General features: G+C 43.8%; 1 protein-coding gene across 1 annotated transcript; it reads left to right on the top strand.

The window, feature by feature from the left end:
* The first annotated feature begins 507 nt into the window (after positions 1 to 507).
* LOC147619430 (DEA(D/H)-box RNA helicase family protein) lies at positions 508 to 16,338 on the top strand. The gene is made up of 19 exons (XM_086773079.1): positions 508 to 1,322; positions 6,373 to 6,573; positions 6,659 to 6,727; positions 6,846 to 6,952; positions 8,093 to 8,171; positions 8,683 to 8,856; positions 9,150 to 9,298; positions 9,512 to 9,607; positions 9,745 to 9,847; positions 9,947 to 10,009; positions 10,473 to 10,534; positions 10,776 to 10,872; positions 10,958 to 11,076; positions 11,212 to 11,254; positions 11,331 to 11,432; positions 14,710 to 14,814; positions 15,355 to 15,435; positions 15,526 to 15,854; positions 15,954 to 16,338. Exons 1-19 carry the CDS (start codon positions 816 to 818, stop codon positions 15,967 to 15,969), a joined length of 2,502 nt encoding a protein of 833 aa, XP_086629205.1. The 5' UTR covers positions 508 to 815; the 3' UTR covers positions 15,970 to 16,338.
* Positions 16,339 to 17,010: the final 672 nt, after the last annotated feature.

Raw genomic sequence — 17,010 nt, 5'->3', positions numbered from 1 at the left:
TATATCTTTTGGGTAGACATAGATCTTCCTTGAATACCTTATCCTTGTTCTTGGGTTAGGAGGCCCATTTGGGCACCTAGACAACCTCGGTTTGTTATAGTTCCAGTTGTGTGATGTGGTCGGTTTATTCCATTTGGACCAGCCATAGAGGGTGCAACATTGGCTAACCTATTTTTACTAGAAGATAAACAAGCAGAGCTTAAAGCCTTATTTACTGGGAAAATAAAGAGATTGCTTGGCATTGTGTATGAGGATACGAAGAGGGTTTTTCCAAAAGGAGTCATGCATACTTTTTGTTGTTGGTGGACAATGCCAACCTATAGGCCTTGGACCCTATACCACAACCTAAAGTATTCAAAAATGATAAAGGAAAGCTAATAATCTACACCAATTTGAAGAGCTAATTTGAAGAGGTGCACCATAAGAGAGCACTATTTTTTGGCCTTTACTAAAGGGCAGTGGAGTTCCTGGTGTCCAATTGTTCGTATGTGTGCATGTGCTTGTTGCATTTCAAAATTTCTTAGGTGTAACAACATAGGCCATTTTGTGCAGTGTGTGTGTGTGTGGACGGGGGGGTGTTGCATTTCAAGGTGTGTCAACAAAGGCCATTTTGTGCAATGCGTGTGTGTGTGTGTGTGTGTGTGTGTGTGTGTGTGTGTGTGTGTGGTGTTGCATTTCAAGGTGTGACAATAAAGGCCATTTTGCTTTTGGGAGGGGGTGAATTTTTCTAAGGTGCAACAATGAAGGCCATAGTTTGCGAGGGTTTTCCACAGGTGCATAGAAGGCTGTGAGGGTTCAGTGAGTGGTCGGTAGGCATGAACAAAGCTTTTACGTTCGAAGTCGATGATGGCTACACTGCTTCCGCTGTTCCTCGCTCCTCCCAGTCCCCATGGGAGTTCTCTGGCTACTCCCACACAGTCGCCGAAGAGCACTTGCAGAGGCGGACCACCTCCATAGATGAGAAGATTTCAAGAGCTAGACAGAGGAAAGCGCAGCAACTGAACCAGACAGAGTACTCCAGAATAAAGAAGGCCCACAATCTTCTCACTGGCGGAACAGATAATGAAGATGATGATCATGATGGTCATGCGGACACTAGTAAGAATGAAAGTAATGTGGAGGAAGAGGAAGGCTTTCCCCAAACAATGGAAGCAGACAGCGATGAAGACGGTAGTGACCATGACCATGGCGACGCTTCACTAGAGCTTCAGAATGTTGGCTATGGCGAAGAGAGTGGCGATGAAGAAAACGATGGATCAGAAGAAGAGGAGCTCCCTGACTCTGCTAGTGAAGATGTGAAAACGCAAGCCAAGAATGCCAAGGTATGGGTTCATGTGTTATTTTCTTTGATATGGTTTTGTTCTTTGATTTAGTTGGATAACACATCCTTAGGCCCTCAGAAATCAATGGGGATTAACACCCATTAAACCCCGAAGAATCAGGGGCTCCTACTCCCTCTTCACACCCCTGGCCCTCCTGGGAGATATGATAAGACTTTCCTGTTACCTTTCTTGGGACTTGGCCCTACGTGGCTCCTACCCTATTCGGGCACTTGGGTCCTGGAAAAGCTTTTTCTTGCACCTTTCTTGGGGCTGTTTGTAAACATGGTGGGAGTGGGGAAGCATGGAATGCTTCGAGAAGGGACCCATAGCCGAGTTTAGCACATTGACTAGGAGACTCATACATTCCTCATTCTGAAGAATGTGTCCAAGGCTCTCTCGTTTGTGAACCATAGATTCCCAACTTTTTGGTGATTATCCATCTCAGGCAAAGCGCGATATATGGAAATATGCACAGTGTGCAATTATTTGAAAAGGAGCACACACAACCTTCTCAGATCGTCATCGGTGCTTCCGAGAAATACAAGGCCTTACATGACCGGCTCTGGAAGATCTTTCTTTGGGATCCCTTCGAAACTTTCCCCTTCTTGCTTGGAGGATCACAAGATGGATTTCCTCCTAGTCTTGGAATCTCCCAGCAAGTTTCCATATCGTCTTGCAAGTCCGTGGAAACTGAGTTGGGACGGCCAACTCGAGGAACTATTGCATCTGGATTCATGTCTCTTTGTGACTATGCATAGACTACCGTGCTCTTAACAAGTTGGCCATCAATAGTAAGTTTTCAATGCCTGGCATCAATTACGTTTTGGAGCGGTTGAATGGCGCGAGTTTTTCTCGAAGATTGACGTGAAAAGTGGATACAATCAAGTTCTGATTGTAGAGGGGGACATTCGAAAACGGCTTTTCGTATTGAGCAGGCCCACTATGAGTTTGTGGTCATGCCCTTCTGCTTAATCAACTCTATAGTCACGTTTAATCGGATGATGATGAAGATCTTTAGAGACTTGATTAGTAAGTTTGTTTTCAAATAGCAATGAGCTCTATGCCAACGAAAAGAAGTTGGAGTTTCTCTTGGTTGAACTACATTACCTTGGCTACATCATATTAGCTCCACATGTATTCACTTGGATCCCAAAAAGGTTTGCAAAGATCATGAAAATACTGAATTAGGAAGTCCTAGTGATTGCACATTATGTACAATCCTTTGTGTATTACCTAATCATATTCAACGCACGTTGACAATTTTTATGGCCTGTTATACTTGTTATATGCATGCACGTAGACATGCCTAATCCAAGGCTAATCCTTGATGGACATCAAATAAACCCAGATTGTGGACATGATTAGAGCCTTGGTAGACATTGGAAAAGATCCAAGTGGGCAAGTATCAAGTCGGCTAGGTGTGAGGAGTTGTATAGTGGTGGTCGATAGCTTTTAGCATTTATTTGTCCAAAGGACGTGGCTGACCAGTAGTCGACTAGGTCATTATGTGTTCCCCTATAAAAAAGGCAAGGCCAAGTTTTGTGTCTTGATCTTTTGGTGGTGTCGTGACCATGCAACATTGTGTCAGTACTCAGCTATGCTAAGTGTTGTTGGTGTCCTAGAAGAAGTGTACAGGTCCAAGGAGAAAAATTCAGTATGTGTCAAGACTTCCAAAAGCTCTGGTTGGTGTCAAGCAAAACCAAGGGGAGGGTTTCATGAGAGTTGGTAGCTAGTAGCTAGTTGGGTCTGGCCAAGAAGCTTTCATGGAGCACTCTAAAAGATGAAATTCTTTCAAGGGGTGGAGCCAAGGGTGCTAGGATCAGTTTCAAGAAGGTTTCATGTTTGTGTTTAGGGACAGGGCAAGAAAGCAAGGGGACAAAGTGAAACAGATGTCATGAGATTTGGAGTGGATTCAGAGACCTAAGGCAAGGTTTTCAGTGAAAAGGTTGCTAGGAAGGGAAGGATGACAGGGATGGGAGACCATATGTGGAGACATGTCATGTGCATCCCGCACTTGGATGCCACATAGACATATTTGAGCAAGAAGGTGCAGGACCTGGAGTGGAAAACTGGTCCCATGTGAGCCCAGTCCAGGATGAGTCAGCCAGGGTTTCACTCTGTGTTCGAGTGTAACCGCTCCCTATAGGAGGCCTATGAATCGGAAGCACCATTCGTGGTGGTGGCCCTACAGAGGGTATTCGGGACCCAATACTGAGTCCTCTTCTCCCTCTCTCTCTCTCTCTCTCTCTCTATTTTCTGCACATCTATTTTCAGTTTTGTGCATTATTCTCGTCGTGAACGATTGCTGATTTCTGAGCATTGAAGTTACCGATCTACCCTGAAGCTTCCGTATGTTACAAGACAGGGGACGATGACAATCATCCAGGGTCGAAGGTTGGAATCCCGTCAATGTCATGTGCATGCACATAGACATGCCTAATCTGTGAAGGACAACAGATAAACACAAATTCTGGACATGATTAACGGTCTTGACAGGCACCAGAACAGATCCAAGTAGACAAGTATCAAGTCGGCTAGGTGTGAGGAGTTGTATACTAGTGGTTGGTAGCTTTTAGCATGTATTTGTCCAAAGGACCTGGCCGACCAGCAGTCGGCCAGGTCATTATGTGTTCCAAGGCCTATAAAAAGGCAAGGCCAAGTTTCAATCCATTCAATTTCCCCCAAGGTGGGGTGGGTCATAGATTAGGTATTATGTTTCCTTTTTGGGAAAGCCAAAGGCCACATATGTACCTTTTTGTACTCTGAATATACTCTCTCTCTCTCTCTCTCTCTATTCTCTGGCTATGTTGATTGTTCTTGCATCAAGTGTTCCTATGCAGTGTTTAGGACTGAAAGAAGACTACCCTAAGCTTCCGCATGTCACATGACCTCTTAGCAACCCGCATGGACTTGCTAAAGGGTGTCAAGACTCGGCAACAACACATGCACATGACCTCTAATGGATCGCAAGCTTTTCGACCCTCGAGCAAGCTTTGGTTAAGACTTTGCGCTTGTCCTTTGGGATGAGCCGGTTCAGGTTATCACCAACGCGAGTAACATCGCAATTGGAGGTGTTTTGCAACATCCAAGGCTTACATGTCTCGTAAGTTGAACTCAACATAAAATAATTACTCAGTCTATGATAGGGAACTTCTAGCGATGATCGAAGCCCTTAAACATTGGAACCATTTTCTTTATGGGCACAAATTCAAGGTTCGCACAGATCTCTTGTTGTAGCGTTGGCTTCACATGATGCCGAGTTTATTGGAGTGATTGTCAACATTGCTAGAGCGAGATCTGTGAGCAATATCATGGAGTGATTGAGTACCTTCTTGGCAAGGTCAATCAAGTGGCTGATGCACTTAGCAGCAAAGAATTAGTTTCAACTGATGTGGTCACACTTATCGAGCTCGTTGGTAAGGGACTTGAGGTCATGAAGCACAAGTATGTGGACTCCGATGGTTCACTACACAATGGGCCTAGGCTTTTGACACCACGGGACCATGCCATTTCTTCATACGTGATGGTTGGCTTTTCTTGAAAGGCCACCTTTGTATCCTAAGAAACACGAGGACAGGACGTGTGCGAGGCTTGCAGTAGAAAATGTCAATAGACTTGAAATTATCATGTGGTTTGGCAAAAGTTTCCAAATAAAGCAAGGGCCAATAGTAGCCAAGTTATTGCTATATAAGTGACCTTGGGGGTACTTACGAATTATTGAGGTATCCACGTGGTAGACAAGTGGGCTACCAGGGGCGTGCAAGACCTCATGGCCACGGAGCTGCAAGGCGAGTGGTTTGGCCTAGTGGTATGGGAAGCTAGGTTGGGGCCATTCTTGTGGTAATCAGACCTCAGGTTTGGGGGTGGTTCCAAGCAATGAACCTACGATTGGGTAATGAGTCGCTAGCCACAATCTATCGTGGTCATGCGATGAGTACAATGTTGGGTCTGTGAAACCTCATCAAGGTTTCGGTTCTAGGTCAGATGAGTCTTGTGCATGGTCTGTGGAGACCTTACATGGGCATCAGAGTGTTGACTTGACAAGTGCTAGAACCCGAGGCATGGAATGTACAAGATAGTACCCTCGTATGGGCTGAATATGGCAGAAAGCCATGGGACCTTGTATGGATTTGCAATGTCACAGAAAAGGAGAAAAGCACCCTTTATATGCAGGCCGAAGACAGCCATGGTGCAGGGAGGCCATGACGGCCTGAGGCATCTCCTTGTGCTACTTGATTTCGCCCTTGTGATGGTAGACAAGAAAAGCAAGAGTGCTAGGCGTATGTGGGCTGTGATGCACACAGAAGAAGGGGCAGTCACATGAGGCAGGTTTTCGTGCATGGTAGGCAGCCAGCCATGGTGGTTGCCAGACCAGCCCTAAGGTGGCCATGATAGGCTAGCCAACAGGAGGGCTAAGGCGGCCAGCCAAGGTCGGCACATAGGCCAGTCATGCATGTGGGCGGCCAGGCCATTCAAGAGACGCAGCCAGAGGGGCCCCTATGCTTGCATGGCACGAAGGCCTGCCCTTGGCGGCAAAGCCCTAGCATATAGGGCGCCTAGGCATGCAGGCAGGGGCGGGCAGGTGACTTGCGGGGGTGCAGATCAGATCAGAGCCGCACAGCAGGGCAGTCCATTGGGCAGCAGCCTGGGCAGCGTAGCTAGAGGTCTTAGCAGCATGGGCAGGCCGGACAGGGCCTGGACAAAGTTGCATAGATGGCTGGGACCAGAGAGAGAAGTGAACCTTTTTTGTGCTAAAGCGGCAGGGGTCTTATTTCTTTAGCTTTTAAAAAGCACAAAACTAAAGCAAGTGTGCTTTTTTAAACTCATTCCCCTATAAATTCAGTCTCTTTTCTTCTTGTTGGCTCATACACGAGGCCTTACAATTTGGGGTTCTAATTTTTCTTCTATTCCAGCCTATAGCCCCGGATAGTTTGTTGAAATTTGGGTTATTGCCGGTTTAATTAATACTACTTTTTTGGATGTGGCTTTTCTCTTTGAGCTGGTCATTGGGCACAGAGGTGATGATTTCTATTGGCAAACTTTTTTTTAGGGGGGGCAGAAAAGTACCTCTAAACGCATGACAGAGGCACAGAAAGGAACAAAGCAAGATGCAGTAATGTCATCGGCTAATTTTTTCTCCTTTGATGAAGGTGCCTCTTTCAATGCCAAAACATTTCTTGAGCTTAACATCTCTCGCCCTCTTTTGCGTGCGTGTGACACTCTCAGATACAAACAACCGACTCCAATTCAGGTAACATTTCTTGCAATTATAATATTTACTTGACAAGCTAAGGACGGGGCTCACCAGTGCCCCTTGTTATGATGTGTCATGGCAGGCAGCGTGCATTCCTTTGGCTTTGACTGGGAGAGATATATGCGGAAGTGCTGTTACTGGATCTGGCAAAGTGAGCTGTTTTATTTACTCTTTCTTTCGGGGTAGATCACCTGTCCACTAAGGGTGATTTTGAGAGACTGCAGCTGTTTAGGCTCACATGAACCTGTTTTGATTTTCTGCACATGCAGACTGCTGCATTTGCTTTGCCGCTGCTTGAAAGGCTCCTATTTCGGCCTCAAAGGATACCTGCTATCCGTGTTTTGATATTGACACCAACAAGGGAGCTTGCTGTGCAGTATGGTGTCTCTCTTTCTCTGTGGTTGCTGCAAATTTATTTGACTTGAATGAATGGTTAAAGTGTGCACGTGCGTCACTTGAATGAATGGTTAAAATGTGCGCGCACGCATGACGCACGTGCACATGCACACATGCTCTCTCTCTCTCTCTCTCTCTCTCACACGTGTGCGTGTGCTCACTCACACCTACACGCGCACAGGTGTGTACGCACAATTCATTACACTAAACATCTGTGGGTAATGTGCAATAAATCACCATTTAAAAAAATCTGTAAGTCTAAAGATCTTGGATGTGTGACAGAGAGATGTGAATTTCGATGGAGCATAGATATATGGATCTTGAAAGATTATCGGGATGGAAAATATGGATTTGGATGATAAGAAGACTTAGATGAGTGCTCTGATGAGAACCACATTGTGATAAAGCACTTCTAGCATATTGATGGGATTTGGCTCCTCTGGAATTTCAAAGACGGTAGACAGAGCAGCACAATCATGACTGCTTTCAACCAGATTTGGCTGTTTGTGTTTGTTGTGGACCAGTTCTGATCAGTTTTGAGCAGTTTTGACCGGAGTTGACTAGAATCGACCAGTATTGATGCATTCTCCCTGTGTTTGACTTGCCTTGACCAGCTTTGATTTAGGTTGACTAATACTTGAGGATCAAGACTTTCTGAGAGGAAAGTGCAAAATTTTCTTTAGAAAAAATCAAATTCCTAATCTATTTTTCTCACATTTGATTGATTTTGACTGGACTGGTATTACTGCTGAGTCTTTGCCTAGTATGGTTGATGCAAGCTGAGAATTTAAAGATTCCTCAATGATCTAGCAGGGTTTTTTTAGTCCAGTGTACAGCTTGCTTGGATAGCATCTCTATTTGCATTGTCTGCGTGTGTTTGATCTCTTTAACCTATGTTCTTGTGGATTTTCTATTTGTTTGAGTGAATCCACACATATTATAAAATCTTGTGAATCACTGCCTTTCATACTTACTCATCTAGGTTCTCCTTATTGACTTGTGAATATGTTGCCACTATTTTTCTAATAGTTGCTGAACTGTGTATTTACTAATCGATCTCATTGTTTAATACTGTGTATTTACTAATCGATCTCATTGTTTAATACTGGCATGTACACAGAGTTCACAGTATGATCGAGAAGCTGGCACAATTTACTGACATACGCTGCTGTCTTGTGGTGGGAGGACTTTCTAGCAAGGTGAATTTTTGGTAGGGACTCATTGTTTGCCAATAATTTACTGTACATGTTAAAATACTTTTGTTAGAGTTCTAGTGAGAAGGGGTAAAATAGAACTGTCTTGCATAACTTGGATTTTCTGGACAAATAGATTCCCGTGTGTGAGTACTTTTTTTTGCAAAGAATTTACAAAGCCTATGGATTTTCGATGTGAGTTGGGATGCCATAATGTGCAGTCTACATAGCATGATGGAGTGGGTGGTTTGAAGCTTTGTGTGTAGTTTCTCATGGAGTAAAAAATACTGCACTTTGTTTTTCTTAAGTTTGAGAAATAAGCTGAATTTACCATTGGTATATATGAATGCATATATGAACATATGTGCGTACATATGTATATATATTTTGTGACATAAGAATCAAGTTACGAAATTATAAGCAGGCCATTTGTCCAGTTAGCTTTGGTTTGATAAGTCTCTCAAGGAACATGCATTTGTTTAAACTTTATCTTTTTGCTTTCTCTGGTGAGTGCCAGGTGCAAGAGGTTGGGCTTCGCTCACATCCGGACATTGTAGTAGCCACGCCAGGACGAATGATTGACCACTTGCACAATACTCACTCGGTAGGATTGGAGGATCTGGCGATCTTAGTTCTAGATGAAGCTGACCGTCTTTTAGAGCTTGGGTTCAGCAACGAGGTTCATGAGTTGGTACGTTTCCATGCACGCACGCACGTGTACGTATGCACATACATACATAAGCGTTCATACATACATACATACATACATAAACATGAATGTTTGTATGTATGCATCTTGTCTATAAAATCTAGACCTATCTCATGGCAACTAGAAAGTGAAATTGATGGTGTCAAGTGTGAAGTGTTACTGGGCCTTGGGGCTACCACTGCTTACATGTGAATAAGGAAACTCGTGAGTCATAACCCACTTAAGTTTTTTATCTCTGAAGTTAAGGCATTTGTTTTTCTGCCTTCGTCCTGTAGGTACGGCTTTGTCCCCCAAGAAGGCAAACAATGCTGTTTTCTGCGACAATGACAGAGGAAGTAAATGAGCTGGTCAAGTTGTCCTTAGTCAACCCTGTACGGCTTTCAGCAGATCCTTCAACCCAACGCCCTGCAACACTTTTGGAACAGTAAGTCTCCATGCGTACCACTAGAGGCCGTGTGCATGGGGGGGGGGGTGTTGTGTGTGTGGCAGAAAAAGGTTGGATGGTGGGTTGGAGGAGGTGGGGGTGCTGGAAGTGTGGCCAAGGTGAGGCAGATGGGGGAGGTGAGGGGGAGGGGGCACTGGCGCTCGAGTCTTTTTGCAGTATCTCATCATTTTTGTGTTTTTGTCTATGAAATAGGGTAGTAAAGATAAGACCACAGCACGAGGGCGATAAAGAGGCTGTGCTTTTAGCACTTTGTTCCCGGTCTTTTACAAGCAAAGTTATCATTTTTAGGTACAAATCCCTTGGTTCTTCTGAAACCCATTCTCTTTCGAAAATGGAAAAAAGGGAATACTTAATAAATGGCTGGTTCATGCAGAAAGTTCCAATTCATATGTGAACTATTTTTTATACTTACGTCTATCCTGCAGTGGTACGAAAGTGGAAGCACATAGGCTCAAAATCTTGTTCGGTCTCTCGGGTCTGAATGCAGCAGAGCTTCACGGGAACTTGACACAAGCACAGAGGCTGGATGTGCACACCTCAACTTGTTTCCTTTAACAACATTATTTTTCATGCGCTTGACCCCAGTTTCTATGTTTTTACATTCCTTTTGAATACCTTTTTCTTCAGGCATTGGAATTATTCAAGAAGAAGGATGTGGATTTCTTGATTGCAACTGACGTGGCTGCTCGTGTAAGTATCATGCCCGGAGTTCAAAAATTTGGATGGAGTTTTTCGGGAAAATAGATCCTTCTATTAGTTATATGAAAAACCAGCTTCAGGCTGAAGTACATTCTCAGGGTCTCCAAAAGAGAAAAAACACTGGGGAGAGTAGTCTCCTCCATGGCTGGCCTCTCCGAGAGGGAACTACCTTATATGGGCGAGGGGTTGGGGGGGGAGCCCAAACCAGTGGCCTGTAGTCCCAAGTGAGGTCGCCGGCACAGTCCGATTGGAAGGGGCCCTGCTGCCAGGTGTGGGAGATAAATTTTCGATGGAGTCAAGACTCAGATTAGGGATATAATTATGATCTTTATTGTTTTTTGATGTAAACACATGCTCTCTTATGCTAGGCATTTGCTAGTGAAAATTTTGCTTTTGAATGAGGTTTGATTGTGTACAGTTTAATATAGGTGTTTCGGATGACTTCTTATTGCAGGGCCTTGATATTATTGGTGTGGAGACGGTCATAAATTTTGAATGCCCTCGCGACATCACCATGTAAGTATCAAGCAACATGAACTTTGCTTTCAAAATTTTGAAGCTCTAGGTGTCGGTTTAGTTAAAGTACGTGATGATGGGTTCTTGTCTTGTAATCCTAGTAACAGAGAGACAGTGGTCAATATCACCCATTTATTGGTTTTTTACCTCTCTATCTTCCTAAATAAATCTTTGCTCTGTGAAGAGAGTCAATGAGAGAAGTTTGGCAAGCTCCACTCATTTTTCCTCTTGTTGAATGCAGGTATGTGCATAGAGTGGGCCGAACTGCGAGGGCTGGGCATCAGGGATGTGCGGTTACTTTTGTTTCAGAAAAAGACCGTAATTTGTTGAAAACAGTGGTGGGTAGAATCCCCTTATCAATCCAGGTATTCCTGGCCTTATGCTTGCCCTTCTTGATTATGAAAAGCTAATGGGTATGTGCAGGCTAAGAGGGCTGGATTGAAGCTAACTAGCAGAGTAGTACCTGTGGGCGTGATCTTGGAGTGGCACAACAAGATCATCGAGATGGAGAATTCCGTTCGTGCTGTTATCCAGGAGGAAAGGTATACACGTGTTTTTGCGTATACATGTATTTGTTCATGGCTAATTTGGTATGTATTGGAATGATCTTCAATCAAGTTTTGAGTCCAATAGCCCATATCTGAGAGCGCTACTGACTCCAATTTTGTTTTAATCAGAGCGGAAAGGGCATTAAGAAAAGCTGAGATGGAAGCAAACAAGGTAATCTCCTAACATAAATGTTTTTGGGTGCTTGCAATGATTATGTTTGTAGTCTGACTGTTACCATCTCAATCAGGCACAGAACCTAATGGATTATGAATCCGAGATCTTTTCACGACCCAAGAAAATCTGGTTCCAAACACCGAAAGAGAAAAGGCAAAGTGCAAATGCTGCAAAGGTAGAATGCTTGTCCCCAGTATGGTTTTTCCACAAGTAAAGACATGCTCTGATTACTTTGAAACACGATAGCACAAGCTAAATGAAAACAAGTGCAAACCTATCTTCTAGGTTGCTCTAGTTGTCTCTTCTAGGTTGCTCTAGTCGTGCTTTGGTGGAGCGACTTTGTGGTTCATCCTATCCTTGGGTCTCTCTGGCTCTGTGTTGAACAAGCAATGTAATCCATCTCAAATCTCATAATATGTGGGGCATCCAAGGATGGCATTTCCCCCCATCTTAATCTCGTGAGGACAGATCTTTGGAATGGTAGGAAAGCCAAGATTAAATGTCCGTACAAAACCGCTCTTGGCAGTACAACAGCAATCTGATATAGCAACGCTCTTGGCCATAAATGCCCTGCTGAAATGTCAAGCATACCAAGAGACTCATCAACCTTCTCTTTACCTTTATTTGATGCACTTGCTGAACCTGCTATCATCGACAAGAATGTTAGAAGCCCTTAGATCTCTGTGGATTTGCAGCATGATGTCCACAGCCACTCTCAATGAAAAAGGAGGCCCTAGTTTTGATCTCCTCTCACTGTGATTTCGAAGATTGCTGCTACAGTGCTCCATCACCAGATGGATCATGGCACAAATTTGCTTCTTCATGAACAATGAAAGGGCTATGAAAGCTTAGCCACTACAGACAAGGCGCAATGATTTGATGTGTCAATGTAGAAGGGCTGGTTTTTGCCTATCACCAATTTACTTAGCAAAAGCTTGTAATTCATTGTGGTGTTTCTGCAATCTTTCCATTGAATGTGATAGGTGTATTGTGGTCTCTTTCAATGTTGGCTTTTCTTGAGCAGCACTAAGCCACGGATGTTACATTTTTGTATTCTCATGATCTTTCTTTTTGTGGTACTATGAGTGCTCCCCCCTGTCTTGCTGCCGCCCTATGCTCTGCTACCAAGAACATTTCTGATATGAGCTATGGGAAAAAACAAGAGGATACCTTTACCTTTGAGGATGACACCGAGTTGATAGTGAAATCATATACTTACTTGACCCAAGGTTCTCCATGAGAATGGCAGAAGCATCCTGCTTAGCAGGAGGAGATCACATCATTAGCACAGCTAGAGGGATGATGCTTTCAGTCACAATTCCAGTAAAGGCAGACCAAATGCCTCCTATTTTGACTCGCTTGTTGGACCAGCAGCAATTTTTAGGCAGCATACCTTACACCTTTCAAGAAGAGAGTTTACTTGTCATGATGGTCCAACGAGTTACACACACTAAGCCCTCTATCGCAACATCATTCTAGCAGAGTTTGCCGGCACCCCCCTTCACATGGATGCCTCAGTTCAATTAATCACATACAAACACAGGATGCAACACTCGCAAGACATTCCAAATGGCAGACATGGCCTGTTCTCGCATATCTAATCACCTGACCTTGCAACAAATACAAGATTGTTTCTTATGCTCACATCACCACATGGATGACTTTACTTGGGCTCTCTCTATGCCCTGCCACCAATACAATATAATGGTATGACCCATAAGCTGCTTCCAAAGGAATGAACAGGGTTATCAAAGATGGCATTTGGAAAATATATATTGACACGTCCTGGAATGAGCCAAAGATACACCCATCTAGGATGATCATTACCGTGACCACTTTCTCACTCTCACAGATGATGGCTTTGTTCAGATGCCAAGTTACTCACATCCACTCAGGATCTCAATGGGGCAGCTTAGGGTCTCATGACACAGTGCACTGAAGTTGAGACAGGAAAGAGGTGGATGGAATCCTGGACAACCCCAAGCTGCAGGAGTACCTAGTGTGTGACATTAGTTGTCCCACGTATTGATTTGCCCATTGGAGGGTCTCCAACATCAGTACTGCTGTATGGATGGCATGGCTTGATCACGTTTGAACAGCTGTGTGTGCCCGGAGTTGTGAGAGAACATCTTGGGAGAGAATAGCGGATTAAGTCCAACTTCTTTATTGAAAGCCAAGTACTGGTAATTGGTATTGTTTGATTGTGTACGACATGAGATCTGAGAGCAGGGACATTGCTGGGACTGGCCCAAGGCTGTGTTTATGCACATAACACACATTTGCATGCACTGCAATTTATCCTTCCATATCATATCTACTTCGTTTTGTCTTTGATCAAGTGTATTATCAAGATCTTACGAGCAGTTACATGTACCAGTTGGCACTGGGCAAGTTCCAACTTGGTCAGTGAGCTTGTCAAGCGCTTGATTGGTTGGCCACCCACCCATTGCTCAGATCCCCACCCCCTTCATGGTGGATTGTGTCCAGCATGGACATGCTGGTGGATGCTTTGCAAGTCACCTGCAAAATGAATTGCTTGTTGCTTTGCTTTTTTTTTTTTCCCGGGGGTAGAGATTATGCTGACCGGTCGACAATACTGCTCCTCTCCAAGCTCGATCCACCGGGAGCAGGGAGAGGCCAAGGTTTGCTTGCAAGTGATGGGCCACCTCGGTGTCCATCAGCTGAGATGAGTGGGATTTGAACAACTCCCGCCCCACCCTCAAGAGTTCAATTACTTACCAACTTACCTACAAAGCCGCGGTTGCTTGTTGCTCAGCTTTTTCTGCCATCTGTCTCTACCTAGCCCAAACTTGTCTGTCAGCTGAAACAAAGTTTGAGTCCTTTGCAGTGTGACCTGGTATTGGCTAGCCACTAGATTCAAGGTTTGGCACAACATGAGGTGTTTTTAGAAGCGGCAGTATGTTCTGGAAGCAACCTTATATGCTCTGTACCATGTTACTTCTGTTTGTTTTTTCAATTATAGGCAAATAATTCTAAAGCTTGAGTCTCGTCTGTAATGGGTTATAGAATGGACTTTAGGCCATTAAATTGCCCTTTCACAGTTTAGGAAGAAAGCTGGTCTGAGAAAAGAAGTATAGGATACACTACAGGTGCCCTTTATTGTTTCAAAAGGGGTGGCGTAAAAGTTGTTCCATGCCATGGTTGGCTTTTTTGTGTGCATTGTTGATTCGAGTGCTATGGGGGATGTGTGCTCGGATGGTTTTACTTGCTTGTGTGGAGGGGTTTACATGTGTGGTTACATGTATCTCTGTCTCATGGGCAAACACGAAAGGCATTTGTTTGGAGCTAGATACTATCTATTTTGAGTTATCATGGTTTAATTCTAGAGTCTAATTGGGATTTAGGCTATGGCCGTCGACATTTGTGTTTCTGTTTTAAACTGAAGGCATATGTTTTCTGTTATTGATGCATAGTGCCTTTTGTGTTCACAGGCTGCGAAGAGTGTGACCGGTAAAGATAAAAAGACTGGAAAGTCAGTAAGCCTTGAGGATGCAGAGAAGGCTAGGAATAATAAGCGGAGATCCCTTGAACGTGAGGTATATATGTCATATTCATGCAGCTATCTTACTCTTTGTCTAAATAAGGCTTGATACACACAAAGGTGCCAGCCCAAGGACAGTTTTTCAGAGATCAAATTTTGATTGTTGGATGGATGGGACGGGTCATGGGTGGGTAAGCTTTACACATCAGACAAGTGACCATTCGGATGGCTGGGTTGCCACATCCAGCCTGTATATGGAGGGCCAGTGAGTGTTTTCCATGGGATGGGAGGGTGAATTTTGTCCGTTCAAATTTCTCTTAGCCCTTGAAGGTCTGTACTTTCTTCTATGCACCAGCCCAGCCAGTAGGCCAAACAAAGAATGCAGATGCAGAAGGCTTGTTAGAGAGACCACATGTATGTAAAACAAATCTTCCTGAATGCCTACCTGCTGCAGTTTCCCAACAGTTCCCTGTCCGCTGCATGAATGTGCTGGGACTGGCGCCCTTTGGTTGCGTATCCAGCTTAAGTGAGTGAAATGCTTCCTTCAACAGTTTTTTCTGGTAGCAGCTAATTGATATGGTTCACATGTTTACAGAAGAACATGACACGGAAGAAACGGCGAAGACTAGAGGCTGCCCAAGAAGCTGCTGACGAGGAGATCATCGAAGATCAAGATGTTGAGCCACTTTGTTGTTTTAGTTGGCTGGAATTGTTACTTCTATAGGCAAAGATCTAAGTAAACTTTTTGACCTTTTGTTTTTTGCAGCAAAGTGACCGCAAGTCCCAAAAGAAAATGGGCAAAGCATCAGCAGACAAACAGAGTGGTAACACAGTAGCAGAGCTTGCTTATAGGAGGGCTAAAGCTGCGAAAGCCTTGGACAAAGCTAGAGAGTCTGGAAAGATGTGGAAAACACAAGCAGGTGGTGACAAAAAGAGATCCAAGTCTCCAAGGGAGAAAAAGAAAAGAGCTGAGATGGAGGACTTGTTTCAAGGGGACATGAGCAAATCAAAAGGAAAGCTTCAGAACTCAAGAAAGGGTGCCAAGGGGGGGAAAAAGCCAGGCATTTCAAAAAGATCCTTCAAAAGTAAAGCAAGGTAAACATTGTCTGCACGTGAGTGCCTTAAGTAAGAAAGTCATTCTTTAAGGATGAGCAGGTAAGGCCTAGTCTAACCCATGTATGGATTCTACTCCAGGTACAAGAGAAGATAGCTCAAGTTTTGCATAACCACACACACACACAGCACACATTTGTTTGGACTCGAGTGTATCTTGTGCCTTGCGACATCTTTCTAAGACCGTCAAACAGATGAGATGCTCTTTCAAATCTGAAGGTATCAGTGAAAGATGGCAAGGAAATACTCTAGAAATTTGGGAGTTGCTGGTGCATGTTGGAGAAAGTGTCTTGAGGGAAGTCCCAAGAAAGAGTGAAAGTACCCATGGCTGCAATTTCACCTCATGTATAACTTGCCAACATTCCACTGTAGACTGTGGTTGTGGCTGTAGCTTCGATGTTGATCATGCTTGTTTCAAGAACCCTATTTTGAGTCCAGATATGAACGAGAGGAAATTTTTGCTTCTGTTGTCATGCTGCCGTGTTAATGTGAAACTAGTTTGAAACCGGTGGATGGACAAAGATGGGCATATGGGTGGTTTGCTTAGGGATAGGATGAGCCTTTGGCCTGGATTGCATTTGCTTCTTGTTCGGTGTGTGAAAATCTTATCTTCAATTGACCAGTTAGACGTTGCCATGTGGTAGATAAGGTTACACTTCCATGTGTATCTGCCAGCTCCACGCATAGCAATGTGTATTTCCACAATGAATCTGCATCACATGTTTGCAATTTTTAAACAAGAGTCTTGATTCTCTTTTTGTTTTACGGATAATTTGCATCCTAAATTTGTTTTTGAATCTAATTAGTGATAGTTCTAGCTAATAAAGCTGAAGAAAGCTAAATTCAAGTGAAGAAACACAAAAGTAGAGATTTGGCATAAATGTTTGATGTGACAAGAAAGTATAACAAAGAAATACCGACTCTCAAATTTAAAATCCAAAAAATCAAAAATAAAAATGGAGTACATACATGGAGACAACTGGTATAGAAACATAGTAACGGATAGGGTAATAGCTTAAATAGGAAAGATACCAAATTTTGCCTAAAGTAAAGTGTGGTGGAGAGCTTATAGAATGTGTGTGCACTTATATACAAAATTCTTTCACGTTGAACCGATGGCTCGATCTTGCCGGTTACT

The sequence above is a fragment of the Cibotium barometz genome, chromosome 33 (assembly GCF_041138505.1).
Source record: "Cibotium barometz isolate CiBa-2024 chromosome 33, ASM4113850v1, whole genome shotgun sequence".
Taxonomy (NCBI): Eukaryota; Viridiplantae; Streptophyta; class Polypodiopsida; order Cyatheales; family Cibotiaceae; genus Cibotium; species Cibotium barometz.
The sequence above is the reverse complement of the archived record's forward strand: the minus strand, read 5'-3'. Positions and strand labels throughout refer to the sequence as shown.

What these genes read in the sequence shown, in the direction of transcription:
- LOC147619430 (XM_086773079.1), top strand. Translation starts at nt 816, where the DNA reads ATGAACAAAGCTTTTACGTTCGAAGTCGATGATGGCTACACTGCTTCC. An exon ending in ACAAGGGAGCTTGCTGTGCA is followed by an intron (nt 6,953 to 8,092) that starts GTATGGTGTCTC and finishes GCATGTACACAG; the next exon opens with AGTTCACAGTATGATCGAGA. An exon ending in GCTGTTATCCAGGAGGAAAG is followed by an intron (nt 11,077 to 11,211) that starts GTATACACGTGT and finishes TGTTTTAATCAG; the next exon opens with AGCGGAAAGGGCATTAAGAA.